The 24,179-nt window shown below is 38.5% G+C and overlaps 1 protein-coding gene across 1 annotated transcript in view; it reads right to left on the reverse strand.

Moving 5' to 3' along the window:
* LOC104408957 (protocadherin-23-like) overlaps positions 1 to 24,179 on the reverse strand; it is a gene marked incomplete at its 3' end in the record, with an annotated part of 41,594 nt that overhangs the window by 11,845 nt on the left and 5,570 nt on the right. The window contains 6 exon segments of the mRNA XM_010018708.1: positions 2,188 to 2,287; positions 2,748 to 2,935; positions 4,348 to 4,952; positions 4,954 to 5,353; positions 6,423 to 6,659; positions 21,279 to 21,510. Of these exon segments, the coding sequence (XP_010017010.1) occupies positions 2,188 to 2,287; positions 2,748 to 2,935; positions 4,348 to 4,952; positions 4,954 to 5,353; positions 6,423 to 6,659; positions 21,279 to 21,510 (1,762 nt within the window).

The raw sequence follows: 24,179 nt of genomic DNA on the forward strand, positions 1-24,179 counted from the left end.
GTCATTTGTTGGCATCAGTCATCAGCCCTCCTGCATAGCTTGATCTATTGCTGCTATCTTGGCATTTCTTGAAGGTCTCGAGAACATTAAAAATTACCCAGTGACTCTAACAAGCTTAACAGCTGACACTGACACTCACAGCTCTTAGTCTTGTGGCAGTGCCTCAACTGTTGAAAAGAGCACTGGTCTGCATGCAGTCCTCCAATTAACCTGGTGTCTTTGTGTTTAACAAATACGGCTGCAAATCAGATCATATTTCTTCTTCATATGTTAGTACTGAACAATGTCCCAGAATTTAAAAATACTATTTTAAATACAAACCAGGCAAGAACTTCACCATGAAACAGAAGACCAGATGTTAAAGGCTGTGAGCCAACTCACAACAACAACAACAAAAATTAGTATCAGAGAAGCTCAGCTGTTTCTGGATTTGTTTATCAGGAAAATATCTAGTTCCAAGGCTGAGAGGGCTCTTCTAGTGTGGTTTTTTTTGCTGCTGTTTTTATCCTTTTGTTCTTTCTAGAGACAGCATTTACAAGACCAGTCATATTTTGTGTTGCTAGTCATTTTTATAATTTGAACTCCTACTTACTCCCCCCTCTGGGGCTCTACAGTGAAGCCAGTAAAAAACATCCAATGTGCTGTTTGGAAAAAGGGGATATAGCTAGATATACAGACAGGCAGAGACCCCTGAAGAACACTTCCCTTTTTGTTTGGCCATCATCCTTCAAACAAAGGATTGCATACTACACATTCCCTTTTTCTTAAGGGGGATCATTCTGTGCAAAATATTGTTATTCACAATGCAGAAATGTATAATTTTCTCCAACTCTCTCTGGAAGAGGCAGTCACTTGTATCCAAATTAAGGGAATAATAGCACAGCCATAAACTGACCCTACAATCTTTTATTATCTAAATATTTTCAACTGCAAAATTTTTACTAGAGTTGTTAAATGTCTCATTTTTTTAAGCATCTTTTGTTGGAAGAGAGCAGAGTTAGTTGAATCTTAAAGTCCTTCCATTACTCCACAGAAGTCGAAAGGGTACATAAATATATAGTGTAACATAATTCATGGGATTCTTTTGGTAATTTCAGCCTTGGAAAGAAGAGGCTATAGATTCCCTTGCTCTTCAAGAGTGAGGAGTAATGTAGGTTTGCAGTATTTTGTTCGTTACCCGTATTTGAGCTCTGCCTACACAGAAAAGAACACTTGAGAAAATGCACTGAGTGGATGGAAATACCAGAAATGCTTTTTTGCTCTAATGAAACAGTATGCTCCATGTGTAATTACCACAAACATCAAGCTTAAAAGGTATTGATTACAGTAAGCTTGTAAAGAAAGCAGGTACCAAAATTAAGTAAGTAGTTCTGTTCTTGGCACCTCTTGCTGTTTCAAGCCAATAGTGAAGCAGGGCAGGAGTAACAGTCATGTTTTCCTCATTTGTTACAGATGGAGATCTCTTGTGTAAAACTAGCAAGTGGTATGTGGCAAAACCAGAGATCACATCTATATCTCTAACCCGCATTAATGCTCCAGTCTCACTAATGTTCTAATTCAGGGCTGCTCTGTTATCGATTCCACTGCATACAAAACTGGATCCCATAGCTTACCCTACAAGTGAACTACTACAGGTAGGAATTACAGGGAAAACTATAGAGAAGAAGTGTTTTTAAAGTGGCCACACTATGTCAGGCTAACACAATGCTAAACAAAGGGTGAAACATGAGCTAAAACCCACAAGCCTCACTGTCTGCCCAGATTATGTGCTGATCCTTCCAATCCCTGTCTCAGACTGTCATGAACCATTCTTTTAGCAGGAAAATTTTCAATTAGTCATTGGAAAAGGGAGATAATTTTTCCTTTAAGATGTTAAACGACTGAAATACTAAACTGTACAGTACAAGATCATGGTCCTAATCTTTCCTAAGTGCTGTTTGAATGCTCTCTGGCCAGCCAGCAATCAAGCAATCAAAGCCCTAGGAAGATGGGGCAGAGAGGGAAGGGAGGAAAGGTAACTGTTTGCACTTCCTTAAATACTTCATAAGACATATGATGTCCTGACCCCTATTTACACAAACACATTCATTCAAACAGACACAAAACAGACATAACATCCTGTATACCCTAGTTTTAAAACTCTACTTCAATGTATCTTTTCTTATGAATAACACTTTAAATTCTTACCTGATTCTACTGAATATACCACAACACCGTTGTTTCCAGAATCAGGGTCTTTTGCAAAGACAGTGGTAATAAGTGTCCCTGGTGGCTGCCCTTCCAAAACCTGTCATCAAGCAGTTTATAAATAATTTGGAAATACACAATGGATAACTGTGAGTCTTAAAATAAATTCCTTGCCATAACACAAGAGTTTAGCTGTTGCTCTGTTTTAAGTTTCATTAATATTTACAGTCAGTGCAAAGAGAGTTTCATGAAGTGGCTAAATAATACAGCAGTCTTCTGTTATAGTCTGCATATATTCAATGCTAATTCAAAAAGCTTCAGTTAAGCAGGCTCAGAGGTCAGAAATTAAAAGATATTCTAATGCATACATAAATAAAATTACATGTATATATCCTCTACATCTACCAGTATCCAATCTTTTGTAATCATTTGATAAATTTTGAAACTCCCAAATATACCCAAGTCTCAATGCAGTTTCTGTTTCAGAGCACGGGGGATTTGGGCTCCTGCCACAGGGTGGTGCTCGGAGCAAGGCAGCGCATCCCGCCGGCTGCACCCACCTTAAGGTGCAGCCCCTGCCCCGGTGCCGCCTGAGGGAAGAAGGGCTTGTTGTCGTTGAGGTCCCTCACGGTGATGTACACGGCTGCTGTGGCATTGAGCCTCGGTGACCCGTGGTCGGTCACTAGCACGGTAAGCTGGTGGTGAGCTTGTTTTTCACGATCCAGTGCAACCCAGTTGATGATTTCACCTAATGAACAAAGAAAATGAAGTAGAAAGGGAGTTAGGTATATACTACATGCAGTTATACATTCAATTTAATGTGAAATAATGATACATGTCTTCTCATACACCTTACTGCTGACATTAAAACCTCAGCTTTCCAAGTTCCATTCCATAGAAGCATTCTGCCAATCACAGTTTGCCCTTCTACTTAAGCACCATGTTACTTTCTTTACTGCACTGTGGATGCCCCAGGGAGAAGGTGTAATACGGTACAAACCACTGCACTGGCCTTCCAAAGAAATTCATCTGGCCTGTTCTTCACCACACTTCAGGACAAACAATATAGGAGCACAGGAGCACAGGGTTTTAACTGCTGACAAATGGCCTTTATTATGTCCCCAGGTTAAGAAGTTCTCAATACAATCTCTCTATATTAATCAGGAACCCTTATGTCTCCTATATGTTCTAGTAAACCCACTGAATAAATCTGACCCAATCTTCTCTCCATCTGCTCAGCCATATTCAATATAGCTGTAGATTTGTGGTTGACCACAGTCCTTCATATAGATAACCACACATTATTTTAAGATCTTCCAGATTAACTCCTAGTACACTATTTGCCTTTAAACTTCCATAAACATACTTAACCAAAACCTGCTTTGAAATGGCAATTTTATTTTGAGACTCACACAGAGAAATTCTGGGAAAGCCTATTCAATTCCCATGAGGACAGGACATCTGGGAACAGGAATTTTAAATGGCAGATCTTTGCTCGCTACGTATCATTTTGTTAAACAGAATTATTTACAGTTCCGGTGTTCCTTACAGGATTCCCTTCCTCGGGGCCCTCTATGCTGTGGTCAGTATTGTTGGGCTGTGTGGACATAGTACCTATTACTAAGACATTTGGGATTCCCTGCTGGGTACACCATGTGCCATGAAAAAATTTTCTCAGCCAGTTTGATTTCTTTGGTGCCATGTACAACATGAACTCGGTTTTGATGTAAGTTACAGAACTTTCCACAAGTATTTAAATCACTGTAACTGTCAAATGTCATAGTTCCCATTATAGTTATTTATGGCCGATTTGTACTTTTCAACTGTACTTGATCACAGGCAATTAAGTTCGTCATATGAACTACTAAAGCTGTAGCTCAAAACTTCTTCTTTTAATCTGTTACAGTCAAACACTAAAACTTATGACCAAGTGACCAGAATGGAGTAATGAAAAAAATCCTAAGGGTTAGTTCATTCTTCATGAATATGTATTAATTTTATTTCATTCCCCAAATAGTGAAGCCTTGAGTTAGAATATTCACATACCAACCCAAGAGATTCACAGCAGTTCCTGAAAGCTTTACACTTTGCTTCCATTCCCTTAGGGAAGGCTGCTTTCCAAAAGCACTATTAAGCAGATCACAAATCATAAAATGCTACCTGTGTTGGAATTCATCTTGAAATATTTTCCATCAGACAAGAGGAAATAGGAAAGTCGTCCATTTCTTCCTGAGTCTTTGTCAATAGCTGTAATCGTGCCAACCACACCCCTAGGAACCGGATTTTCCTCCATTTCAAAGAAGTAACTCTCATGCATAAACACAGGAGGATTATCATTTTCATCCAGGACATTAATTATTACCGATGTACTTGCATTTTGCCTGAGGTTTTCATCCTCAGAGGTGCTGACCAGTGCTCTAAAACTTAGTATCTGTGTACATTCATAGTTCAAATGTTTCCGAAGATAAAGCCAACCAGTATCAGAGCTGATTCCAAATGCAATAGAATCCATGCTAGGCTCTAAAGAATACGTCAGTTTGGAGGTACCACTGTGTAGATCAAGTGAATGGGCTTTAACCTGAAGGATTCGGGCACCTGGAGAAGTAGCTTCACTGATTTCTACTTGATAGACCAAGTTTTGAAAAACCAAAGTAGGGCCCATCTTCTGCTCTTCAATAATCACTGTCAACATCAGCAAAGAAGTCAGAGGAGGACTCCCACAGTCTTCAGCTACTATATGCAGAGTATATTCCAAACACTGTCCTGGTGAGGTTTACCACTCCAAGGCTTGGATCAATGCTAAAAGGATTTGACTGCTTGCTTACAATACTATATTTGATAGCCCCGTTTAAGCCACTGTCTTTGTCTTCTGCATGAGCAATGTAGACAGCAGTGCCAGGAGGCTGGGTATGTGAAATAGTTACCTTATCGGATCTGGTAAGAAATACTGGGGGGTTGTCATTAATATCTATCACAGATATGTTGACCTGGGTGCTACTGTAGACAGGGGAGTTACCCAACTGTGACTGAACAGTGAGCACCACAACAGACTGAGTTTCATGGTCAAGCTGGCTTTTTGTGCGGATGATGCCAAACTGGGGGTCAATAGAGAATCTTCCATGTGGATCACCAGAGGAAATTCTGTAAGAAACCACTTCTAAAGAATCTAGAAATGGAAATAACCACAAAAAAAAGTAAAAAAATACGAAAGTGATAACATTAGTGTAGGTAAAGAACATCTGTAAAGGAGGCATGCTGTTAAATTCAGTGGAATAAATGTAAGCTACACAGATATTTGGGCTTTTTATGCTTCCTTTTTCCTGTCGCTGGAACTCCTCAGTAAAACATGATTGTATACAGTTTGTCCACTTATGTGTCATTTGATTTTCATCCACTGGTATGATAAAACTCTATTGAGAAAATAGTATAATACCCTCTTGGTTTTCCCTGATCTAAAATATAGAAAAAAACACTCCTATAAATTAGTCTTATGGGAGTAATTTCACTACACGCAGACCTTCACTATAGCAAGGAATGAAACAGCTGGCAGTTCTCTGAACAAATTTCAGTTTACTGAACTTTCTGTTCATGGACAACCATTGCTATCACCCTTATACATCGGATGCTGCCTAAAGCAAAAGCTTACTGCCAAGGCTGCCCTGCAGATGCTACCTTACCGTGAGAACAGTGGTCCTTTAGTGGGAGGACCTGACTAATCAAACTTATATAAAACCTCTGCCTCTACCACCTTACATGTATAGATCCATTATTAGGTTGGCATGTGGACTTATGGCTCCCACTGTTCTGAATAGGAAACAAATATATATGGCTGTCAGGGCTCTCTGAAGCTTCTGAATACTCTCTCATCGTGAGTATTGCTCTGAGATTCTTCTTGCATAGCTAATGCTTTAACAGAAGCCATACCATAATACAAATCCTTCCTCACACTTTTACAATATGCTCCCAGTCTCTCCACTTGCAATTACAGAAATACAACTGGAAGAAAATGCACCACCAAGGAGAGTATCATGGATCTCAATCTGTTCAAAAAGGCATCCTGATACAGCAGTGATTACATCAATTGCTGTAAATACGAACAGTAAATACTATTTAACGCTTGACACCCTGAATGAATAATATGAAAGTTTAAAAAAAATTATTTGTAAGTATTTCCAGTTAATTGCCACAAAAAACCCCAAACTGCAATGTAATCTCTGGCTGAGCATGCAACTTACTTGGAGGCTCTCTGGCCTTTACAGTGCCAATTGGGCTGTCTTCAGGTGTATCTTCAGGAACAGAAAATGTATACCGGGATCTCTCAAATATGGCAGGGGCCAAAGCAGTCTGAAGGATGTTTATTGTGATGGCTGCATTGGTGGCAGAGGGAAGGCCACCCCCATCCTGCGCAGAAACAGTCAGGAAGAGCGCAGAATGCGTCAAGTGGCCAAGAGCTGAGATCAGGTAAATAATTCCTGAAAGTACACAGAAATGAAAGAGCAATGAAGTAAGTTAAAATTCAGCAGGCTGACAAAACAGTTTCAACACAAACCTCTACTCTTAGAGGAGGTGAGATAATAGGCACTTTTTGTACAGCTTCTGGAAAGCAATCACTTGCTGCCTGATCACAAGTTTCTCAAAAAACACCCTTTAATAGTGAATCGTAACATCTGTTGAATTTGCAAGCTGCTAACAATTACATTTTATATAAACTATATGAGATAAGCAATTATTTGAAAACACAATGCTCCGTCCAGAAATACAGCACTTCAGATGTCCCTTCCTCAAGATAAATACATTTTTCATCCTTTAACTGTGATGAATGGGACTGGCTGTCTCCAAATACACTCTCTTCTGACTGCTAAAATAAGTCTTTAGTAATATTATATAATTATGTCCAATTTGCAGGTACTCTTCATATAACTATAGAAACCCACATCTAACTATTATTACCTAAGATGGTAGTATGAGTAGGAAGAATGAACATGGCAGGAATCCTATCCCATCTTCTTCTACTAGTAAAAGCTTGTATGAACTTCAAAGAAAGCTTTGTTTGAGCAAAGACTTCAGCCTCAGCAATGAGAATTACATTCAAACCACAGGTCTCTATGGGATGTTCATAACAGTCCACAATTATCCAAAACTGATACTTGTTAATTGTCCTGTGAGAGAGTCAGTCATTGTCCTTTGCAAGCAAATTAAGGATTTATAAATGAAGATATAAACTCACAAATAAATCATTAGCCCTCAGAGCACTATGAAATGTCTGGTCCACATGAAGTAAACATAAATAGTTAAAAATTTAGGGGTAAACACTAGATCAGAGAGTAATACAGCAGATCACAGTATGTTTTTTATTTCATAAATAACTAAATTATAACCTGTATTTCAAATTAATTCATCATTAAGTGTTACAAATTATAATGTGAGGCACACAGTTGAAGATCAGCTGTTTACAGCCAGCTAAAAGATGGAATAAGGAAACATAATTATGTCCTAGAGAGCATTAATATTGGTTTATCTTATCCATTCCAGCATCTTTCCTACCACTCACCAGAAGGAAGAACACTTGCACTTTATTTGAGGTGAGAAAAATCCATCAATATTCTTTGGTGGTCACAGATTTTGCTGTACAAAGTATGTATATGTAAAGTATGTTTTTGAATATGAAAATGAGAAGTGACCAAATGCAAGAAAATGCTTACCAATGAATAAAACTAAATATACACTAAATGCTAAAATTGCAGTAAGCTAAGTAGTAAGGTTGCAGTAAACTCTAGTGATTCAATGGAGACAACTTTCTACATCCCAACAGGTGTTTTTAAGAGATCACCTACTCTTTCTGTAGAAGCTGGTGGAGACACAAAACTTCAAGCAGCTCAGTAAAACCCGACCTTTAAACTTTGAGCTACCTTTGTAATTTCCTGGCTCCTGAGACAGGTTTAGTAGGAATGTTGTTTGGTATTCAAGTCAGACATTTAATTGTCCTATTTGTCAGACAGGGTAAAAATTAGATTTAACTCAAAAGTGCCTTAGGAGAATCAGTGCATTATTCAACTACAACATGTCTTCTCAAAATTTTGGTGAAGCCACAACACTAATTTGCTACAATACATTCTTAAGCAGAATAATGGAAAATACATAAAATCCTTACAAATATTCAAATATGCATGTGGTATACTTTCCAATTACACTGCCAGGACATTATGATAACAAACTGTGTCTTGACATGCTTAAAATGCATTCACAGAGTCTTCAGGATGAAGGAAGAATACTTTCCACTAACAACAAATGACACATTCCAGTATGACAAACCACAGTAAAAACACAACAGAGCTACAGATGGATTCAGAATTCATTGCTGATTCAGCTCCTATGCCAATAACTGATGCACTTCCAAGAATCAACCTTATTTTGGCCCTTTTTTTCGTGTTTTATTTTTTGTCTTTTGAAGATTGAGTTTTACAATTAGTTAGACATATACTTTGGCATTTCCTGAGGTAATCTGAGCATCTCTAGCTTGAAGGAAAAAGGGCTTTAACCTTTTATTTTCCAGAGGTTAAACATATAAACATGGATTTTAAACACTGTTGCTGTCAACTTAAGTGAAATCAATCAAATGGACTGTATTTTACTAACTTGACCAATTGGGTATTTTTCTACTGACAAGGCCAAAAATATCTCATTCCCATTTTGGATACTTCAAGATGTAAAGAGTTGGAAAACTTCTACAGAAAAGCATTGCGTTGAAATTCGTACTCTCAAAGCAGTAACTAATGACTTCAGAACATCCCTTAGAAAAGAGGGGAGCAAATAGTGCTCCACTCCAGGAACTCTGAAGACCTAGTGGAACAGAAATATTTCAGAATCAAAATTCCTTCTCAGATGGCCTAGACAGATTACAGCACAGTCCATGCAAATTCAGCAACAGAAAGCAGACAGGGAAAAAAAAATGGGTTAAAGATTTTGCTTTCTCCATTCTTTTTGTGTGTCCTAGGGAGGGAAGGGAATAGTCAAGTACATCTCACATCAGCCCTCTCTTGCAGGACCAGGGACACCTTAAAAACAGTGACAGATTCCAAGTAAGAAGTACCTGTCTTCCATATGATTCTTTCCATACAGTTTTGAGTTCTAGCCTCAAAACTGTAGTATGCAGGAAATTTTATAACCCAGTTTGACTTTTAATTATATACATTCTGTTTCTTTCAGCATTTGTAGGACTGGGCATTAGCTTTGCATCTGGTGATATCTATACAGATATTTGAGACAGCTCTACCATATGTTGATAACATGCCACATTAGGCTCTATTATGGCACTATATGAGAGGAAAGAAGCTGTAGAACTAAGTGGCATCTGGGATCCTACTCTCTACATGGGTAGGTAAAAACATCAGACTATGACTAAAATGAACAGCCACGACTGTTTGGGTCCAAAGTAGCTGCCAGCATACCTTGGAGCAGGCTGGCTAGGTATATTTGATCTGCTGAAGTAAGGTGTAGGAGATCCCCTTAGTACTACATTGCAAAGGCAGGAACACAGGGCTAACTGCAAGGAACTAGCTGTGTAAGTCACACAGTTGGTGTGTGAAAACTCAACAGAGGTATGCCTCACTAAATAACAGGCTGAAGAAGAGTCACATTTTTTTTCCTTTCCTGTTCTGTAATTAAGAAAATACAGTGGCTTACTATTGTTATTACCATAGTCATTTGAAGCCTGCAATCTGTGGCTTCAGGAAACTTAAATGACAATTAGGTTGCTATGATACAGAATGTATTCTTCCATTATGAATAACAGTTCATACAACAGTTTCTAGAAATGTTGACAATGGAATAGGAATAATGAGACAGCTCCTCTGTGAGAAACGTTTTACCAAGACCAAAGATCCCAGCAGGAGACCACACAGACACAAGTGTGGTTCAGCTTTAAGAAGTCACTGTGTGAAAAATGCCACTTTCTTTCTTGGCTCCCCATATGTATATATGGACAGTCTTATCTGCTGCCTTTAATAGCATTTAATTCTCTTTTTAAAAAATTATTGTTTATATTACTGCAGTACCTTGAAGATTTTACCTCTAGTAATTTCTCATTCTGCACAACAGAGAGCTGGAATAAATCGTGCTTCACAGGTGAACAATCATATAATTACATACCAGATGAAGCATTAACGTCCAACCTCACTTACACCTTGGCAATCTCATTTTCTTAACTAGATCTGCATGGGTATAACTGACTGCAGATTCCAACCTTTATAAATCAAAAACATGACACAGAGACTCCCCATCATGATTTACATACACATTTAAGATAGAATCTGCAATGCTTGTTGCAACTGCCACTGCAGGCTCCAGGGCAGGTTAGCTCAGCACAGCCACGCTAGAATTTACAGATGTTTTGCTGCAGAGCAATCTGTGCTCACTGGCTAGCATAAACTGTTGCAATGGTTTTGGGGATTCAATGTATGGTGAGAGCATCATGACTGCCAACTCTTTTATCTGCTTCATACTTTCTCACTCACTGTACATGCCACGGTACCAGCTTCCAAGAAGTTCTTGCTCTCCACTTTGTGCCTGTTAACAGTGAAAGATAAAAGAAGCCAATGCTTGCCCAGAACATGCAAACACATTAGTGAAAGGCAGGATTTTGCAGCACCTGCCATCTCCTGGCAATTCTCGTGGGATTTTGTTGTTCTTATTTTTGTGGAGATGTACCCTACTCCACAGGTGGGTCAGATGCTAAGTGCTATTTCTCAAGAAATAAAGACAGGAGACAGGCACTCACATCTAATGATTCTCTTAAAATATATTTCAGATCATCTTCATGATTCTGTGTTCAGTCCTCAGTCCTAACATTACAACAGCATCCATCACCTAAGTAGATTCACTCACCAACAGCACTTTTTGTACAGCAGAAATAATACTGGTTATCCCAACAGGATTTCCACACATAACCTCTAGCTGACCACTTTGAAAACCTGTTTTTCCACAGGGTCTTCACGTAAGCAAAGCAAAAGCCACCCCTACATTTATAGCTGTTTGTAGGTAAACAAAGCTTTTTCCACTAGTCAAACACTGCAGAGGGAAAGATAAAAATCAGGATACACTAACTTCAATAAGTCTGGATTGTATAAAATCACATACTCGTCTAAATAGCTTCCAATATTTTCTCATTGTTCATGAAATAAGAAAGCAGTTTAGAACACAGCAAGAGGAACAAAATCAGCAATTATCAACAGTGTCCCCCAAGACCGCAAAACTGGACAACTAACAACCCTAACAACTTCAAATGATGTTAGTGTTTCTTCACCAAATATCCTAGGATGGGTCAGCTGGTATGACCTGACACAGCTCAGACAGTAAGCAGATGGCAAAAGGTATGCACAGTTCATCACCCCAATTCACCCTCAAAGCTGGCCACTGGACCTGCTGTTTAATACTGTGTATGTCAGTGCAGACTCACAGATCTGCTGGGAGCATGCCTTGCCCAACCTAGCATGCCAGCTTCTCAGTGCAGAGACACACATACAGTTTTGCTTGCTATGTGTTGGAAATTTTTTTCCAGGGTGAGCATAGGCAGCGTGATCCTCCAGGAGCTGGATGCAGTTAGGAGGCATAGACTTTGCATGAACATTAAAACCAACATTGTTCTAGGGAAGAACAACAGTGTTTCTACTTGACATTTCTATTGAACTTTACCCGACTTGTTGCCTACACTCTAATCTTAGGTTGCCATTTAGGTTCCTGTTCTAGCAATTAACCTGTACTTAAAATGCACCTTTTTAAGTGAAGCTGAATTCTTGATGGTAACCATGACAACACTGCCAAATGTACTGTTCGAAGAGCTGATTTAATAACTGTTAGGGGAAAGGAAAGAGTTAATGAGGAATTACATTCTTATTTACAGCCTACCTGCTGTAATACACACAACTTCAGCTCATAAGAAAAGGCTTTAAAAAGGTTAATCTTAATGGCACAAACACTGTTCTGCATTTCAGTGAATAAGAGGACGATTTCAAGTTCAAAAGTGTTCAGTATTTTAATGTTTTTGTAGTAATGTAATGATTCAACTGGTATTGATCTCTTGTCTACATCTGTATTTTACAGAAGCCTTATAGCCTGCACCAGGGATGCTTTTGATAGCGGTCCCTCGCTAGCAGATTTTTGTGCTAACCTCACAGTTTTCCTCTTAGAAAGGGAAATATAAATAAAATAGCTTAGTATCTGCAATCAATACTATATAAAGATACTGTGTTTAATCACAAGACTTTGCTTAGCATATGAAAGTCTATTCCAGAGTACTTCATCCAAATCTGACAAGGTTGGTAATCTGCAGTATAAGGAACCAGTACCTGGATCTGTAATGTACAGATGTAATTAACAGTTTTAACACAGTGGCTCTCTACTATTGGAGCATCTGTTATTACTTTAAATACCACAGGTTGAAGACAACTTTAGTGAGTGAAGAAATATTCATCAACACACAAAACATTAATTTCTAAGTAGGGCAGCTCCATTATTCACCTGAGCATCAGCCTCTAATGTTGGGCAAGAGAGGGAACAAGTCTAGTACTAGCATGATTGAATGATTTTATGTTATAATAGAATCACAGAATGGTTTGGGCTGAAAAGGACCTTAAGATCATCTAGTTCCAACTCCCCTGCCATGAGCAGGGATGATTCACACTAGACCATGTTGTCCAAGGCTCTGTTCAACCTGGTCTTGAACGCTGCCAGGGATGGAGCATTTACCACTTCTTTGGGCAACCCATTCCAGTGCCTCACCACCCTCACAATAAAGAACTTCCTTATATCCAACCTGAACTTCCCCTGTTTAAGTTTAAACCCATTACTCTTTGTCCTATCATTACAGTCCCTGATGAAGAGTCCCTCCCCAGCATCCTTGTAGGCCCCCTTCAGATTCTGGAAGGCTGCTATGAGGTCTCCATGCAGCCTCCTCTTCTCCAGGCTGAAGAGCCTCAACTTTCTCAGCCTGTCTTCATATGGGAGGTGCTCCAGCCACCTGATCATCCTCATGACACTCCTCTGGACTTGTTCCAATGTCCTTCTTACATAGAGGACACCAGAATTGCACACAGTACTGCAAGTGGGATCTCATGAGATCATTTCACTCAGTTCTACCTCCTCCCTGCCAGCAACATAGGAGAGTGGGAATGGGGGTTTGGTTAGTTCATCACATGTTGTCTCTGTTGCTCCCTCCTCCTCAGGGGGAGGACTCCTCACATTCTTACCCTGTCCCACCATGGAGTCTCTCCCATGGGAGATTCTTCATGAATTTCTCCAACTTGAGACCTAATACTAATCTATTGCTGTCTCACTATTTCAACTTACTATAAAACTCACAGGATAGGACTAGGGTTTGGTGGGATTTTTTTTGCTTAGTAGAACACTAATGTTAGTACAACAAGGGTTTTATGATTCACCTTAAGACATCAAAATTAAAACTTAATACAGAAAAACCGAGTATTTTGATGTAGCTTTCTCTATTTTGACTTATTAAATGTTTAAATAATTCTTCCCTAACAAAAAAAACCCCCACCAATCAAAACACTAATTTGTCAGTAAAGCAGCATATAACCAAAGAAACACAATTTGTGTTTCCTATTGTTTTGTTTCCTTTAATCTGACATAATAGTAACTCAGAGCATGCTTGTTGTCTGATTGCATACAAAGAGAATGCTTCCACATAAAACACAAGTATTAAAAAAATCCCCACCAAAAATCAAAGCATACAGCAGTAAGTGGGCAGGATTCAGGTCTGGTGAACTACTGTATTTTCAAAGACAAAGGCAAAGCCTTCACCACACAATCTACACTGCCGCAGCGTCCCACCAGGTCACCTTTGCTTGCTTAGCTTATTGAAGTTTTCCCAAAACATCTTTTTAACCAAGGACCTTTTCAATCAAGCTGCCAGCCTGCAGATCCAAAAATAGCTCAGTGCACAACTTGACTGCCACGGTAACTGGAGATGCTGTTTCTTTGAAGGCACTGTACAAAAGATGCATGTTTCCAGCACAGATACAGAATGAAGCCTAATATAAGACCAGTAAGATATATTTGCTGTTTTTATATTAAAAGCATCACAAAACGTTCCAGACGCTCATCTTAATCCTCATGAATTGATTTTCTGCTACTCCCCTACTACATTCATTTTAAGTCCAACAGTGTGAAGGCATTTTGCCAAGGCTGTCTGCTCTCTTTGTGTGACCTGCCGCTTTCTTCTTTTCTTTATGTTAACTGAGAACATGAAGTACATTAAATACATCTGTATTTAAGACCCATATAGTCTCTATCCAAGGAAAGTGTTGATTGCCTGAACTTTACTGTACAAATCTCACATTACTCCCCTCCTCCAAAAGGGGAGGTTTTGGCATATTTGTTTTTGCTCTTCTCCATTTTTCTTGTTAGCAGCCCACATCATCTGTGCCAAAGGAGTTCACTCTGTCTCATCTGGTGGGTTGTTGTGTTTCTGAGGTCTGACATAGACTTAAACTACAGGAAAGGGAGGTGGGCTAGAGTATTCTTGCAAATAATTTGCATTGTATTATGTACAATGAAACTCAAGTACACATGTCACCCCACTATTGCACGGTTGAGTATTTGGCACATAGCTAGTAGGAATTCTTCTCTTTGTAGGTGGTCAATTCTATTGGATTTTATTTGTGAAAGAAAAAAGAGACACATACATTAAGTGCTGGCACTAGGGATGTTTTCTCATGCTGTTCCCCTACACAGCTTACTTTCAGGGCCAAAATCTGCACTCTGGCACTTAATACAGCAAATTTTGTGTGCTTCAAGGAGAATATACTGTTTCCTGTGTTCTTTATGTTAGGTTTCTCATTAGATGAGATCTCAGTGAAGTGAAATGCCCACAAATCACTCAGCTGAGACCGCTAATTTTTCCTTTGTGACTTAACTCAAACAAAATCCTTCAAAGGTGAAAACTTGGTGAGCTAAACTGATGTCTCAGACATATTACTCTGATTTGTAGCATTTTGAATATGCTATCAACTTCATATGAAAGATCAGAAATACAGTAACTGAAAAAACTGCATTTAAAAAAAAATGTTGCCTCAAAATATTAAAAAATAAAACACTCCTAATTTAAAATGTTATTTATGCAAACCTCTTCATATGTTTAGCAAATGTAGTACATGCTGTATGAAAATGTCAAAAATAGTTTAAAAATAAGCTATTTTTTCCTACAAAACTACACGAGAACATCATAAATCATCATAAAAATTGCGTTGTTTTCTTTAGAAAGGCTGCATCCCCATTTTACTTTGATGCACATTACAATCTGCTATGTATTAAATTGTATAATACATGGAATTAAGCAATGTTTGGATTTTATTTTTTCTTTCCCAAGAAGAAATTTTGGTATTTCAGTTTTTGTTTTCAACCTGTACTGTACTAAAAAAAAAGCAAAACTTTATCATGCATGGAAAATCTCCTAAGATATGACTGTTAAACAACAGTTCCACTTTCTTTCACACAACAAAACGTGTCAACATCTTTAACTAGAATGAATCTATTCTGGTGCTCTGAACCAAAAAGTTTATTTTAAAGTCAGTTTGACATTAAATCACATTACATATGGTGCCACAGTACAGTAATGGAAGCAGTACAGCACTAAACTGCACGCTGCCAAAGCAAGAAAAACGTATCAGTGCAACGACTGTTCTGCACAAGCTCTACACTTAATCTGTCTTTTGTATCTGTTGTCAGGCACTGTTAAAGAGATGAGATGTTGGACTTAAATCTGTGTTTTGGCTGATTAAGTTAATAATTCCTATATTCTTAAATTTGTATGTCCTTCAGATGTATTCTTCTCTTTGTTTTTCTCCAATGGACTAAGCTCCTAGACTGCTCTACATCCCTTACAGGACATTTTAGTTGCATGATATCCTATGGTATTTAGTTATAAAGAAATCAGAATGCATCTTAAAGGAAATAAATTATTTTTTAGAAAGTTAAAGTTTCCTCAGGGGAATATTCATTTTGTAGAAAAACCTGTAATTGTGTCAAAAATAAATTTTTAATGCTAAACTCTTAGCATTAAAAATGCTCTTGCTAAATCAGCTCTTGTAACAAGGCTTGTCTGTTGTAGTCAACATGTATTTTCTGGTATAAACAAGTAACAGATGTATTATGACAAAAGGTTGATCCAAGTATCTTCAAGTCAATGGAAGGATCTCAAAATTCCTCACTGTATTGGGTTTGTGTAGAAAGGTTTTGGTAGTAGGGGGCTGGCTTCTGTGAACAGCTGCCAGAAGATTCCCCCACATGCAATACAGCCAATGACAGACAGCTCCAAGACTCCACTGCTGGCCAAGGCTAAGCAATAGGTCAAGGGATATAAACTAAAACAGGGGAAGTTCAGGTTAGATCTAAGGAAGAAGTTCTTTACAGTGAGGGTGGTGAGGCACTGCAATGGGTTGCCCAAGGAAGTTGTGAATGCTCCATCCCTGGCAGCACTCAAGGCCAGGCAGGGACAGAGCCTTGGGTGACATGGTCTACAGTGAGGCATCCCTGCTCATGGCAGGGGAGTTGGAACTAGACGATCTTAAGGTCCTTTCCAACCCAAACCATTCTATGATTCTAAGTTAAGCCTGTGAAGAAGGGAGGGGTAGAGAGAAGGTGTTTTGAAGATCTGGTTTTATTTCTCATTATTCTACTCTGATTTGATTAGTAATAAACTAAACTAATTTCCCCAAGCCAAGTCTTTTTGCCCAGGAGGATAATTGATGAATGATCTCTCTCTGTTCTTACCCCAACCCATGAGCCTTTCATTATATTTTCTCTTCCATGTCCAGCTGAGGAGGGGAGTGACAGAGCAGCTTTGGCAGGTACCTAGTGTCCAGCCACAGTCAACCCACCACACTCACAGAAACATTCTCATTAAAATACAGAGAAGGAAGGGCATAGCCTCTAATTTAGATAGGATCCACAGAAACACAAGCCTAAATATCTTACACAGTCAAAATAAACAGGGAAGCAAAATTATATGCTTATATTGCTGTAACACACACTGTTTAAATGCTACATTCTCCACATCCTTTTCATACAAGGTTTAAATCATCAACATCTTCAAACGAACAGAAACCAATGGCTGCTGCCTTTTACTTATCCTTCAGAGGAATTTTCTCTGCACACAGTGGCTAGCTGGGGCACTTGTTCTAAGAGTATGAAACAGGTCATTTACCTGAAGACTGACACATGAAGTCACACTGGCCTGAAACAACTTTCGAAGACTACTATTAATTTTGTGGATGTAAAACAGCTTCCTTGAACCAGGGACATCTTTCTTATCCAGCTCTGAGGAAGGCCTTCATTAAGACCGATGTAAAAATAAATTATATGCCTTTGGGTGAGGGAAAATAATAATGCTTGTAACATAGTAAAAGTTTATAAATTCAGCGGTTAATCCCAAAGTCTTAAAATTAGGCACTGCACAGGTTTTCTGCCACACTTGTGATTGTATCCTGTGACTTACATTTTTAATTACTTGCTGAGCCATAACTATAAATAGTTATAAAAAGGTGTCTTTCAGATAGCTTTTTAGGTAATAATGGAAAAATAAACAAGCATAGCTCAAACAGTTTCTTAGCCAGAAGAGCTCTTCAACGTGCTCTGTTCTAATCAAGTCATGAGTGCCGTTCATAGGTCATGCATGTATTAGGTATCTACAGAAGGAAACATAATGAAGCCAAGATGCTGTTTACACCAACACTAGAAACAAATGATAGCGAGAGTCACGAGCTAGCAGAGGAACTGGTTTAGCTTCCTATCCATACATTTTTCTAGTTACACAGTTCTTAAAGTGATTTTTCTTGTGGACAGTCTATCATTAATCAAATTAGAAATACTTCATTTCAATTTTTCCTCAAAGGAAAATGCAATGAATGTTATTTACTAGTACAAGAGCATATAAAACCAATAAATGCACAATATAAAAGCTAAAATAGCAAACAAATATCACTAATAAAGACTTGCTTAGAATTCAAAAAACTTCTAAATGGAATATCTATCTGCTTTAGGTAAGGCTTTTCCTTCCCACTCCTGTCAAATTTATCTATATACAACATCCACATCAGAGGGCTTGAAACAAAAGATGTAGCCCCTTCTAGGAGCTTGAATGTGGCTTCATCTCATAGTATCTATGTATCAAAAGTACCACTGATATATTCTGTACATTCGATGTTTGACCAGCTGATATGATATCCTGTATTGTAAACACAGCTCACTATGCAAAGCTAAAAGCTTTCTTGATACATCCATACAATTGCTTCAACAAAGCAACAGCCAGGAGCAAGCCATAGCAGTGAACAATGTGTGTTGCAGGTTTTATGCTGTTTTTTTATCCATTTCTCTTTTAAAAATGAAAATGTTAATGGGGTAAAAAAAGTGAATTCTAAGTGCAGGACTCCAAAAACACCCCCAAAGAAAACTACAGTGACATAAATTTTCAAATCCACAATCTGGGTGCCATAAAATAGAAACTGCATATGCCACGGAGAACAGCATCATCTTGCATATGATCTTAATGTATCATAGTGTAATGTGACAAACCATTAGCTACTGATTGATTTATATCTCATCATACCAGAAATACCTCTGTCCACTTATATGTACAATGCTAAGTGCTATAATGAACATAAGTCAAAAAAGACTAATGCACTGGTTTTCATTGCTCATTTCTAAATGTTCTGTCAGTGAGAAAAATTAATCATTCAAAAATTAAACTTAGCAGTAAGGCAAGTTCATGGAAGACTCCAACAGCATCACATCCTTTTAGGTCCTCTAATAATGAAAAAAGATAAACCACAATATGTCATAATGCAAATAAAAAAAAAACCTGTAGAACACATCAGTAACAAACTGCACATTCACAAGACCAGAAACCAAAGACAAAAACTGTAATATGATCTTATTTGGCTTATGGGTTTGGGGATCCACATCCTGAAGAATTCCTGCTTCTTGTCATTCTTGTCCATTGCCCTGTGTTCACAAAATGCAGCCCACATAACTAAAGTCCCTCATATAACCTTCAGACTGGAGACACATCTAAATTAGACTAGATATCAGAGCATATAAAGGCAGCATTAGAACAACAGAAAACAGAAAATGTCACTGTCCTAACACGAAATAAGGAGGAAGAGCTCAAACTCCCTGTTCCATAATAGCGAGACACTTGTTTCACCTTGCTATGAATACTGAACTGGTTTTGCAGCTATTTAACCCACAAAGACGGCAGAAGTTCTGTGTGACAAATAGGCAATTTTAATATTTATTTTGTTTATAATGTGTATTTTTTCTAAGAGTTTAAAAATCATTCTGCTGGCCAGTGACTGAGCATAGGCACTATTGTAGGTAGAGGTGGAAGTATATAAAAGGAAACTGTATTCTTCAGAAAAAAAACCCTCCACACACCATTAATATTAATAAGTAAAAAAAACCAGACACAGTCTGACCTCATGAATTACCCAGGAGATCTGATTAAGTGCAATGAGATTCCAAACACTATGATATTGGCAATTGTCTCTGACCTAAATGCTCTTCTCATCATGAAATATCAACAATAATGACCTCAAGCAACTTCGCCCTGAATTTGGCTTGCCTTTGATAAAATACCATGATTGATCTGCAGACAATAGTAACTTATAAATACATACAGTCCTCATGATTAAGCATGACATTTTTTCCCTATACGAATTGCCAAAACTGGAAAAAAAGGCCGTAAGGTCACAATCTGAGGAAGAAGCCTTTCAAAAGAGAGGACTGCTGCAAAGCCAGCACTGCTGGTGTGATCCACAGACACTTTGTCTGACAAGCCTGCTGGGGCAGTTTTAAAATGACCAGTTAAATGCCTGTGGAGATCCAGCTCCCTAATTATTCATTGACCTATATATTTTTGGCATCAGTTATGCCCCTGAGAATCTGATCTGACAGGCAGTTAGAAGTCCACCGTTAAGTAACTTCTGAAATAGCCAAGACAAGCAGATTGACTTCCTAAGAAGATTAATTTCTTCTGTTCATCAGAATATTTTGGGGATCATGTAAGAAAGTGAAAATAGACACTCTTTTGAAAGAATAGAGCCTTGCAACATTTCGTATGCCAAACAGCTAATACATACACACGTACAACAGCCCCAAAAATTCTTAAAACATATAAAAGAATCGTTTGTGCCATGACCATCACAAAGCAAAACCTCTGATCAGGAAGGATACATTCACATGCAAAGGCTGGCTCTCAAGTAAAATGGTAGCTTCAGTTTAGATACCCACTCCCTGAAAGACATGGTGGACATTTGTAGATACACTGCTCATGTTCTTTCTAGCTGATCTTGATAACTATCTTAAGGTTAGAAAGCAGACTACAAGGGCTGCTTTGCGGCCATTGGAAAAGTAATTCAATCTGTGAGATTCTATGTCTTCAAAAAAATTCACCCAGATTTGCTTTTACTGTAATTGTTTTCTTTCTCTCTTTATCTCCTCTTCATTGAACTTCTCTCCAGAAACCAGAAGGACAAAGAGCAACATCATGAAGTAAAACACAGAAAAAGATATTTACAAACCTAATCACCAAGTCAAGCAGGGAGGCAGCTGGACATTGTGACTGTGAGCAGAATGGGGACTCGTTCCAGCGCAGTATGGGGAAAGAAGATTATGACAAAAATGGAGAGATGAAATGAAAGGAAAAGTATCTTGAAGGGTCTCTCATTGCTCCTCAAGAATAAGACCTAAACATTTCAGGAATTCAGATGTTATTGCAAAAAAATAATGTTTTTATTATTTCTTACAATTATGAATAGATTTATGGCTGGAAATAGGGCATAAGTGGCAATCTGCTTGTTCTGTGTTGTACTGGCATGTACTGTTTCCCATTCTCCTGTTCATTTCTGTGAATGAGAAGGTTTTATATTAAACCTAAATCCTCCATCTTCCTCTAGAATTATTTTCCAGTAGAATATAAGTTTCAACTGTATGACATGACTCCAAATAAAAAAAAGCATGATCAAGGAAAAGATATATGTTGTATATTTATAGCCTTTCTGAATCATAGACTCATACAATACCTGTGGATGTATCCACTGTGAAAAAAGAAGAAAAATCTCCCGGGACCAGTTCATACATGACAACACCATATATTCCCGAATCTCTGTCTGTAGCAACAACATTGATGATCTCTGTTCCTGGCTGTGTATGACTGCTGATGCTCGTCACATAGACAGCTTGTTCAAAAACAGGATGATTATCATTAATATCTTCTATCTCAATGCGAACAAAAGCCTGGGCACTCAGCCCACCCTGTTGGATAAATCAGAAAAGATAAAACCAAAAAAAACAACGTCAATTTTAAAAGTGTACACAATAAGATGATGCACATCTGGTTTCAGCCCATCACTAGGAACAGAACATGCTGTAATACCAAGGAATGAAAACGTCTGTTAAAAACAACTTATGGTATTTATAATACCCCGAAATACTACACTTAGGCAAGCTACATGCTCAGAACAACTCCAATGGGCTGACAGACTACACTAAATTCAAATTCTTAAAATGGCAAGGCCTGAACATGAAGTTATTTTTGTTAATACTAATGAGCAGTACACGTGTCAAATCCTTACTAGTCTAACATCACTTGTTTTTACTGTAGTCACCTACACACTACTTATTCCTTCACAGATAAAAGTCAGGGTTTTCTGCCCCTGAAACACATGCCCCTCAGGCGATTGTGGTGCTCCAGTAAAGTGGGGATAACTTCTATGTATGAGTCTTTCTGAATTAAAAGTGTGAGCATCACAACAGCGAATATGAGGCTTTTTCACCTACTGGTTAGGAACACAGAGAGAGAGTGCAGGACAGCCAAAAGCTGATTTGTCAGGCTCCTGCCTGCAAGAGCTAGCCTTAATTTACCACCCTGGCAGGTTCAAGCAGTACTGCTCACACAGCATGTATGTCTATACATATATGTTTATTTGCTTATATGTAAGTCTGTGTATATATACCTCTATGTATATGCACATGTGCTTGTCTATGTATCCACATATTCACTTTGTGTACAAAGAGACAAAACAAATACCAAATTCAACTAAAGAACATAGCTGAAACAAGTTTGTTAATGTCAAATTCATAACTGATTCCACAGAATTATTTCCAGCACATTTGTGTTTTTACAGGGAAAGATGTCTCACCATACTTTCTAGGGGCCTTGGCTCAACTTCCCTGCTCTTGTTTCTTGTCCCTACACAAAGAGCTGGGAAAAGAGTGAAGCCTTGGTCGCAGCTTTGGCACCATACCTCTTTGCAATCTCAGCCCAGCCACTGAGCTGCTCTCCTCATGGTTGAAGCTCCTTCTAGACATGCCCACCAAGAGCCCCCTGAAATACCACCTGGGCAGCCATGGGACCATATTTATGCAGTGAAACTGGAGAAACAAGGAGCAACTGTAAGTTGGCTTATCAAACTATGCTACAGCAAAATCACAATTCACCATGGCAAAGCACTGAAATGACAATTTACTTCTCAGAGGCACTACCTTGTACTCCGTGTGGACCCCCTCCATCAGTTTCAAAGGGTTGATATTTCCAAGGTTATTTTACGGTCATAACTACCACCAATATTTTTAGAAGAAATCAGCTCCATTGTGGCACAGCTAATGCTCAATGTGGGGCACTGACATGTATAATGGAGGCACAAAGCAGCACATGTATGTATAGCCTGCATGTGCTGTATGCAGTACATTAAGATAGAGATGGAGGAAGAATCCTGCGTTCTTCAAAGTCACGCTGAGCGCGCTATGCTCGTGCCAATCAGTCACTTACAGAAACACAGATCGGATGTTGGAGTGTACATGACAAGTTATGCTGAGCTCGTCCAAAGTTAATTTTGCAGTCACAGGAGTTATGATATAAAAATAAATAAATAAATAAATAGGCTGCATATTTCTGCAACCTAATTGTTCCTATCTATTATTTTTAAACCTGACCTTCATGAAACTATCCAATGATTTAGACTGGATACTACTCCTTTAATCTTGCCCTATAAACATAACAATCTTCCCAAAATGTTTTTCTGAGGGTTTTTTTATTATGTCCACAGGTTCAGACTTACTTTGGAACTACAAATACTATCAGCACTCTATTCCACAGTTCCATGGGGATATTTCCTTTATTCCATTTTGATTTTTTTATTCCATTGATTTTTTATGTAGTAGTATTATCTCTGCTGGGTGGCAGTGACATGCCCATGAAGGCTCAAGTATGTGGAAAATTAAGATGATCTTGTGCATCACATGTCTGTGTTTCAACTGCAGTCTAGGAGATCTGGCCCAGATCCTCCTGGCATGCTTGTGTTTTCTTATGAAGAAAGAAGGCATGCTTCCAGAGCTCACACTGCTGCAGAGGCAGCCAGTAGCCAGGACACATGCCTGGAGACCAGGGCTACCTTCAGCCTCAGAACTACTGAAACAGCCATAAACCCCTGAACCTTGTGCCAATATGGAGATGTGAAGACCTAGCAGGCTCATGGCCAACACATCAACTGCACTTCATGGTGAGTCCCTTACCCAATACTTTGATTTCCACAGGAAGGATATCCCTGCACAGGAGCTAAGATGGCGGAGTGGGGGAGAGGCATATGCTTTGTTGACTGTCAGAGGGTGCTCTGTAGCTCCACAGCATTTTTAAGGGAACAGGGCCAAGGAAGAAGTGAGGTCAAGAATAAAAAGCATCCAAAAAGATGATTGGAACAGCATTAAATCCATCTGCAAAATCTCATGAGTACTTGTGTTAAACTGCTTCTTCCAAGTTTCATTATTGCTAAACAGACATTAAAAAAAACAAACCAAGCAAAATAAATCCCACCTACCATTCACCAGCCAATTTGTATTTATCCTATGACTTATGTAAAGACTGCAAAGTCTTTGGAAATTTATTAATTCTAAGTATATGGGGGAACCAAATCTCTCAGAAGACA

The sequence above is a fragment of the Nestor notabilis genome, unplaced genomic scaffold (genome assembly GCF_000696875.1).
Source record: "Nestor notabilis isolate BGI_N333 unplaced genomic scaffold, ASM69687v1 scaffold21247, whole genome shotgun sequence".
Taxonomy (NCBI): Eukaryota; Metazoa; Chordata; class Aves; order Psittaciformes; family Psittacidae; genus Nestor; species Nestor notabilis.